Below are 9,160 nucleotides of genomic sequence, written 5' to 3' on the forward strand. Positions count from 1 at the left end.
GGGTTTGCTTATGTAATGGTATATGAACTTTGTAATGGTCAATTAATGACCATTTGAATATGTGTGAGGAGGAATTGAAGTGAGTAAGGATGTTGGAGTTGAACTTAGGCATGCTGCCCTTGGTAACCTACAGGACTAGTTGTGAGTCCAGCAGGTTTGGGCAGCCATAAATGGAGTTGTATAGGTTCAATTGGTGCAAGGCCAATTGGACATGAAACTACACATAATAGCACAACTTTGGTGAAGAAATCTTTCCCAGAAAATCAAACCAAGTTGGCCTAAAAATTGCCCTAATCCGGGTGACTTGCATTCTGCCTGGGCAAAATGACCAAATGAACAGTTTTTATTCATTTAGTTATAGCTCAGTGTAGAAAGGTCCAATTGACCTGAAATTTTACCAGCACAAATTTGAGACATAAACCTACAACTTTTACGAAGAACATAAATCCAAATTCTGACCATAACCTAGTCAAATTGCCAACCAAACTTAGGTTACCAAATCTGGTAGAACCAGTTTTGCCTAGAATTTTGGATTCTGTCCAATCCGGCCAGTTATGGTGTTTAGGCCATAACTTGAGTTACGAAACTCCAGATGGAGTAATTCAAAAAAGGAAATGTAACTAGACAAAATAAGAAACAACTTTCATGGAGACAACTTTGCTAAATTCCTACTGTATAAATGACCAATGGAATAGTAAACATAAGGCTTGAAATCTGAAAATTGTGAATAATTAACACTAAGCTTAGAAATGGTATTGGCAACCAATACCCACAACTTTAGAATGCAAAATGTGGTATGTTGAGAGTATTAGAACCAATGTACTTATTATCTATGCAAAAGTCAACATTTTAGTTGACTAAGGAAATGAATAGTAGCACCTAAACCTAAATTTCAAGAATTGTAAAATTTAAAAGTGAAACATGCCCTCGTACACCTAGCAAGATTGGCTTGGATAGGTTGGCATTCCAATAGGGTTCAGTTAGCAGAACTGCACATGTCATTATGCCATTCTGTCATTTTATGGCTTTTAGCCATTCTGACATTATGATGATACTTGGCCTTGTGCCTAATGTTTATTACAGCTTATTATCTGTTCTGTTGCACACTGGGAGATACATATATGACCGATGGTGTGACGGCTCACGGTACTTGATACCCAGTGCAAGTTTACCCGTTGATCCAGTCTAGTCATCCAGTATAGGTTACTTAGGCAACCAAAAATAAAAGTGGATAAATTTAATGAAATACTGAATATAACTAGTACAAAATTAATAAGACTATAAATAATTATCAAAAACTTATCTCCACAAGACATTAATACATTCACTGCATATTTATTTTCTGTTATTTCTTTTTATTCTATTATTGGCACCACTAAGCATTATTGCTTAGCGCGTTGCTTTTGCCACGCGTAGGTTCTGGAGAGACCGATAGAGAGCTCAGTAGACCACAGACTGGGTGAGATCATCTGCAGCTCTGCATAGTGTCCGTGTCATCTCACCGTCATCAGTGCAGTGGTAGGACACTAGGTTTTATTTTGGTATTTTGTAATTAACTTTTATTTTCTCATGCATAATCAAGACTTATGAAATGTATTTTGGTATTGATGTAAATAATGAAAATTGTGTTTATGAATGAACAAGTGAATATTTATTTATGACTTTTATATGAATTTCATATGAAATGAATGAATGAGAAATAGGAGTATATTTGAGAAATATTGAGATTTTGATGATGAAATGGAGTTTGGGATTAATTGGGAATTTTTGAAAGTGTTTTTCTCAGGTTCCGAAGAACTGTTTTCTCCATTTTTATCAGGCACTCTACCAGATTTTCTATAAAATTTGCGGAACCTCAAATAAATTATAATTTCAATAAATGACTTAAATGAATTATATTTCACAAATTGTACTTCATAACTATGATAAAAATAAATTAAGGAAGAATAAAATGATTGAAATAAAATCGGGTATTCCGGTACACTGTATTCCGGTACTCTGCTATACTGTAGACGGGTAAGAGGTGTCACAAATTCTAACTAAGATGTGAATTAAAATGGTTTAATTCCAATAAAATTACTTTTTAATCCTAATTAGATTAGTTTTTGAATTAAATTGTTAATTCAAATTAAATTTTGTAATTTTTAATTCGAACAAAAAATTGAGATTTAAATTAAAAGTGTTTAATTTAAATTAATTTTAGAATTTTTTTTTTTTTGGAAATTACTAAAAGGTAGCATTAATTTTTTTTTTGAATTAAATCGTTTAATTATATATTAATTTTAGAAATTAGTTTCTAAAACTAATTAAAGAGTTATTGGATAAAGAATTTATTGAATTAAAATGTTTAATTAACATTAATTTTTAGAAATTGGTTTTTAAAATTAATTGAAGGCAATTAAAAAATAAATTATTGAATTAAATTGTGTAGTTCAATATTAAATCTTAGAAAAATTGTTTTCTAAGATTAAAAATGGTAAACAATGGGATAAATTAAATTAATTTGATGAAATCAATTAAAATCAGTACTAATTAATCTTGTTAAAATTAGTTAAAATAGTTCTAAAATTATTTTAGAATCAATATTCCTAATATGATCATAAAATAGAATTAAAATTATTTAATTTAGTTTTTTTTAGAAAAGAAGTTTTCTAAAATTACGTAGGGCAAACTAAAGCAAATATTTTGATGAATTCAATTAAAATTAGTTTTAATTGACTTTATTGAAATTTAGTTTTAGCTTCTAAATTTGTTTTTACTTAGTTTCATTAGTATTTGCTAAATTGGTCATTCTTGGCTTAATTTCGCATTTTTTTTGTATCTTTTCAAGTCCTTTAAGGGAAAACCAAGGCATGAAAGTCGATTGGACAAGCTTAGGAACTAGGAAAAGCAAGAAAAGCTACTACACAATATTACATGGGTCATGCAAAGGTAGAGTCTGATCCGTGCAACCCTCTATCCAAGGAGAACTGAAGAGAACATGAAAAAGCCATAGTGCACGAGTCGTGTAACAGACCCTGTGTACCTTATATGCCCCCATGTAAGTCTCTAGAAGCTAAAACTTGAAAAGCCAAAGAGAGATGATAGTAGACGAACCATATACCATGCTTTGTGTAAGCCTAAACAACCCTGTGTAACTTGTTCTCTCCCATATGAACAAAGCTTGAACTTGTCTAGAAACTTACACGGCCCAGGGCTGCGTAGTACCACACGAGCCATGTACTTTATAGTAGGCAGACTTCTGTTGTGATTCCAATTACTTTTTACTCATTTTAAATAGACTTTTAGGGTTCTTGGGACTCTGAAACATGACTTTGAGGCACCTGATATAAATACCAAAAGACTAAAACAAAGAGAGTGACCCTTTTAAGAAGTCTTTTGAGTTTAAGTTAGAGTTTATTTTAGTTTGCAAACCCTAGTTTTCTAAGCAGTTTAAAGAGAATCTGTATCAGCATTAAGGAGGAGGACTCTCAACTGAAGTTTTAAAAGTTCAAGACTGCAGAATCTTTATTCTGGGTTCTTTTGTCTTATTTCTTCAAATTAGTTTATGTTCTTTTATTTCAATTACAGCATGTTTGTTAAACTCACCATGGGTGAGTAGTTTCTTTAATTCTAGAATTAAGAGAGTAGCACTCTTAATTTCTGTTATAAATATATACTGAGTTTATTTAATGGATTTGAGTTTTGTTCTTTGATTTAATATTCAGTGTTCTTAATGCATGCTACATGTTAGCACCCACTTAGCCATGATACAAGATACTAGTTAAAGAATTTGTTAGAATCCAAGTCTAATTGGAATTAGGAAGTATAATTAATTTAGAAAATATAATTAGTTTATGAAGTTTAGTAGAATTTAAATTATGAAGTTTAATAATTAGAGTCCTAAAAGAACTAGATTTTAGTGGCCTATATATATATGAATAGTTGGTTAGCTATTATATAGAATATATTACAGAGAGCCCATAAAGTGGAGAGGTGTGTTGAATCCTGTGAGTTTTGTTTGAGAGATTTTGAGGGTGAGAAAAATAATTAGTAATTGTAATTATTTTTCCTTAATAGTGGATTTGTTTGGTGGAGTAAGCTTATACCGAACCACGTTAAATTTTGTATTCTTTATTTTGTGTGGGTGCAGTTTTTTCACAACAAGTGGTATCAGAGCCTGGTTCGAGATGTCAAAGATGGCAAGCACAAAATTTGAGATGGAGCCATTCGATGGGAAAAATAATTTCAGTTTATGGCAAAGCACCGTGAAGGATGTCCTTGTTCAACAAGGATTAATTAAAGCATTGAACGAGAAGAAACCAACGACCATGAAAGATGATGATTAGGAGGAGCTTAACAAAGGGCTATGAGTACGATTAGATTGACGTTAACCCTAGATGTGAAGTACAATGTCTTGGAGGAGACCTCGCCTGTTGTTTTGTGGAAGAAATTAGAGAACCTGTACATGTCAAAATCACTCACAAATCGCTTGTACTTGAAGAAAGAGTTATACCAACTCATAAAGGATGAAGGTACTGATGTGAGGGATCATCTTAATATCTTTAATAAATTAATTACCCAATTGGCTAGTTTTGGTGTGAATGTTGATGAAGAAGATAAAGCTCTCTTGCTTTTAACCTCTCTCCCACACTCTTATAAAAGCTTGGTGATAGCTGTAACAGTTGGGAAGGAGAATTTGAAGGCAGAGGAGGTTACCGTAGTTATCTTGGATGATGAGAAGTTTAAGAAGATAAGTAGTAGTAATGAAGGTGGAGCCTTTATTGCTGGTCCTAATCGTGGTAGAAGCAATTCACATGGAAATAATTGGAGAAGGAATAGTAGATCGAGTTCGAGATCACGAGTAGACCATGAAGATAGAGAATGATACTACTGTCATGAGAAAGGCCACATTCAATACCATTGTATGAAGATAAATAAAGATCTTGCTGAGTTTAAATAATTCAAGAAGAGTTGTGGAAAAGAAAAAGAAGGAACTGCTACAATTGCAATTGATGATGGTATTGATAGTGAATGTTTGAATGTGGATAATGATAAGAAAAAGGCAAAAGATCCATTACAAGATGAGTGGTTAATAGATTCTGCTTGCCCATTCCATATTTGCTCAAAGAATGAGTGGTTTGATGTGATTGAAGAAAAGAAAGGAGAAAAAGTGAAGCTAGCCAATGGGAACAAGATGGAAGTTGAAGGCATTGGAAGAATGAAGATCAAGCTGCATGGTGATCAAGTAAAAGTGTTCGAAGAGGTGAGATATGTTCCTAAATTTGAAAGGAACTTAATTTTCTTAGGTAAATTGGATTCTTTGGGCTATGGGTGTTTGATTCATGGTGGAGTTATGAAAGTTAACCGAGGTGCTCTTGTGATCATGAAGGGTGAGAAGATTGGTACAAAGAATCTCTACAAATTGAAAGGAAGCACATTGATTGGAAGAATGCAAGTGGAAGCAAGAGGCAACATCAAGAAACAAGAGTGCAAAGAAGTACCCAAGAGAAAATTGACTTTTGCAGAAATTGTGAAGATTAATTCCATTTGACTTGGAGGTGGAGATTGTTAGAATCCAAATCCAATTGGAATTAGGAAGTATAATTAATTTAGGAAATATAATTAGTTTAGAAAGTTTAGTAGAATTTAAATTATAAAGTTTAATAATTAAAGTCCTAAAAGGACTAGATTTTAGTGGCCTATATATATATGAATAGTTAGTTGGCTATTATATAGAATGTATTATAGAGAGCCCATAAAGTGGAGAGATGTGTTGAATTCTGTGAGTTTTGTTTGAGTGATTTTGAGAGTGAGAAAAATAATTAGTAATTGTAATTATTTTTCCTTGATAGTGGATTTGTTTGATGGAGTAGGCTTACGCCGAACCACGTTAAATTTTATATTCTTTATTTTATGTGGGTGTAGTTTTTCACAACAGAATTGAAAGATGAAAATTAGTATTAGAAATCAAAATCTTGGACCTAGGAAATCTGACCTAGAGATAGGCTAACATCCTCTGTGGGACCTCATAATTAATCAAAGAACTTAAAAAATTTTAATTAAGATTGATCAACACAAAAGTAGAGTTCATGTTAATTAAAATACATCTTATGTGCCTTGAGAGAAGACCTAGGATATCTTAGGATTAAATTCCATCAAAGTAACAATTCTCAATCTGTTAAATAGGCAAGGTCAAATCCATAATAGGGTCAAAGTGTGAAAACTTAATTCTGGAATTGTTTAGTCAATAGATTTCTAAATTAGATTTATAGTTTTATTTTCCTTTAATCCTTAGCATTCATAAAAGTAGTTTAGAATAAATCTCTCCACACATTCAATGGTTTAAATAGTTAAAATTATTATCTATCTTGGTACTTACGCCTATAAATTCCTCATGTGAATGATACTTTACTTGCTATTGTATTACTTGTTCATGATACATGCACTTACAGGGTTGTAAACTAGCAAACAAGTTTTTAGTGCCGTTGTTAAGGATTTTTTTTGTAATATTAAGCGATAGGCAATTTATTTGATTTAGACATTTATTTTTGTTATTTTAAAGTATTTACATTAGTTTTACTTTTTGTTTTTTGTTTTTAGGTTCTCTATTTAGTTTATGACCAGAACAAAGCTTGAAGACGAATTGCTTAAATTGGATTTTGAAATAGACAAGACTCTAAGAGCCATCAAGAGAGGAAGGAGACATCAATAACTAGAACCTGTAGCTTTTGAAAATCCAGTCATGGCTAACAACAACAAGCTAAGACCCTTGAGGGACTATGGAGCCCTAGCTATCCAAGGATTCCAATCCAGTGTTACTAGACCCATAATGGAGGCCAATAATTTTGAGCTCAATCCAGCATGGCTCCAGATGATTTAGCAGACTCAATTTGGAGGCTTACCTGCAGACGATCCACATTATCACCTATAATGCTTTCTTACTTTGTGCGATGCCTTTAAAATGAATGGAGTCTTTGATAAAGCTATTAGACTTAGAGCATTCCCATTCTCTCTCAGAGATAAGGTAAGAGAGTGGCTATTTTCTCAACCAGGTGGAACATTAACCACTTGGGAGAATCTTTCACAAGACTTCTTGGCAAGGTACTTCCCACTTACAAAGATTGCAAAACTAAGAATAGAGCTGAACACTTTCAGCCAAAGAAAAGGGGAATCACTCTATGATGCATGGTAGAGATACAAAGACCTACAAAGGGAATGTCCACACTATGGCATAGAAGTCTGGCTCTTAGTTCAAATCTTTTATAATGGACTGCTATCATCGATAAGGAGTACAATTGATTTTGCAACAAGAGGAGATCTCATGGAGAAAATGCTGAATGAAGCTGTGGAACTCCTAAAGAGGGTTGCTTATCATAATTTCGAATGGTCAAAAGAAAGGGAAGACATGAGGAGAATTGCAGGGAACCTAGAACTAGATGCCCTCAATATGATTAATGCTCAGTTTGACCAACTTAAGAGGAGACTTGATAAGATGCAAGCCATTGTAGTAGGGTTAAGCAATCAACACTGCAATAACTATGGAGGAGGCCACATAACTTTAGAATGTAGTAATTACAGTAAGCCTTCCATAGAACAGATGAACTATGTGAACAGTGGAGGGCACTTCAGCCAGAGGTAGATTAATAATCCATACTCAAATACTTATAATCCTGGATGGAGGAATCATTCCAACTTTGCATGGTCAAACTCACATAACCAACAAAATCAGCCCATAAACAAGTATCATGGATATATACCACTACATGTGGTTTTCAGAATAGAGGAAAAAACTTAACACAGCCACCACCACGTCCTCAACCTCAGCAATCTGAATCTAAGTTTACTGTAGAGTCTATGATGGAAAGCTACTTGGCAGTGCAATAACAACAAAATGAAATGATAAAGCAATTAGCCTCCAAAATGGACTAGTTGGCTACTCATAGCAAGATGCTTGAAAACCAAATTGCCTAATAAGCTAGTTCTTCAAGCAAAGCCATTGGTAGTTGCTTTGAGGAGTGGCATAATCGTAGAAGATCAAAAACCAGAAGACACACAAAAAATCAATATATGAAACTTCTAGTAGTTCTAATAACCAATCAAAAGAGGAAGAGAAAAAAACCAAAAAGGACAAGGGGGAGGAGGAAAAAAAAAAGAAAAAGAAGCTACCTGAGCCATACGAGCCCCTCTACCTATCCCTCGAAGGTTCCAGAAGGTAAAGTTGGATAAGCAGTTTGGGAAGTTTTTGAAAGTTTTACAAAAACTCTATATTAACATTCCCTTTATAGAAGCACTATCTTAAATGCCATCCTATGCCAAGTTCATAAAGGAAATCCTCTCCAAGAAGAGAAAGCTAAAGGATTATGAGACTATTGCTTTAATAGGGGAATGCAGCACCATCTTGCAAAATAAATTGCCTCTAAAACTCAAGGACCTTGGAAGCTTCTCTATACCTTGTCTCATTGGCAACATGAACATAGACAAGGCCTTTTACAATCTTGATGTAAGTGTGAGTCTGATGCCTCTGTCAATATATCAAAAGCTAAATGTTGGAGAGCTTAGACTAACTACCATCTCATTACAATTGGCAGACGAGTCTGTTAAGTACCCATTTGGCATCTTGTAAAACATCCTCATCAAAGTTGGCAATTTCTTTATTCTTATTGATTTTATTATATTGGAGATGGAAGAAGATATTCAAATTCCCATTATATTAGGAAGGCCTTGCTTGGCAACCACTAAAGCTATCATAGACGTCAAAAATGGGTAGTTATCTCTCAAAGTAGGAGAGGAGGAAGTAGAATTTAACCTATTCAAAGCAATGAAACACGAGCTTGATCCTGATGAATGGTTGAGGGTTGACATAAAGATAAGCTAGTCAAAGAAAAATTCCACTAGAGGTATCCTGAAGATCCTCTTGAAGCATGCATAGTGCATAGCAACATAGTAGATGATGACAATATAGAAATTACAACCTATGCACGATTTTTAGAAGCTAGCCCACTTCTACCCTTAGCTCAAGCACTACAAGTGGAAGAGCTCAAGGAGTTACAACCCAAGGATGAATCACAAGAGGCTAAAAAATAAGTAGAATTGAAACCTCTTCCTTCTACTCTAAGGTATGCATTTTTGGACTCAAACTCCAAATATCCTATTATAATAAATGCTAGCCTAACTAGGC

General features: G+C 33.7%; 1 protein-coding gene across 1 annotated transcript; it reads left to right on the forward strand.

Moving 5' to 3' along the window:
* The first annotated feature begins 8,281 nt into the window (after positions 1-8,281).
* Positions 8,282-8,605, forward strand: LOC110647569 (uncharacterized). Its single transcript, XM_021801477.2, has one exon. It carries the CDS (start codon positions 8,282-8,284, stop codon positions 8,603-8,605), a length of 324 nt encoding a protein of 107 aa, XP_021657169.2.
* The last annotated feature ends 555 nt before the right edge of the window (positions 8,606-9,160 follow it).

The sequence above is a fragment of the Hevea brasiliensis genome, chromosome 16 (genome assembly GCF_030052815.1).
Source record: "Hevea brasiliensis isolate MT/VB/25A 57/8 chromosome 16, ASM3005281v1, whole genome shotgun sequence".
NCBI lineage: Eukaryota > Viridiplantae > Streptophyta > Magnoliopsida > Malpighiales > Euphorbiaceae > Hevea > Hevea brasiliensis.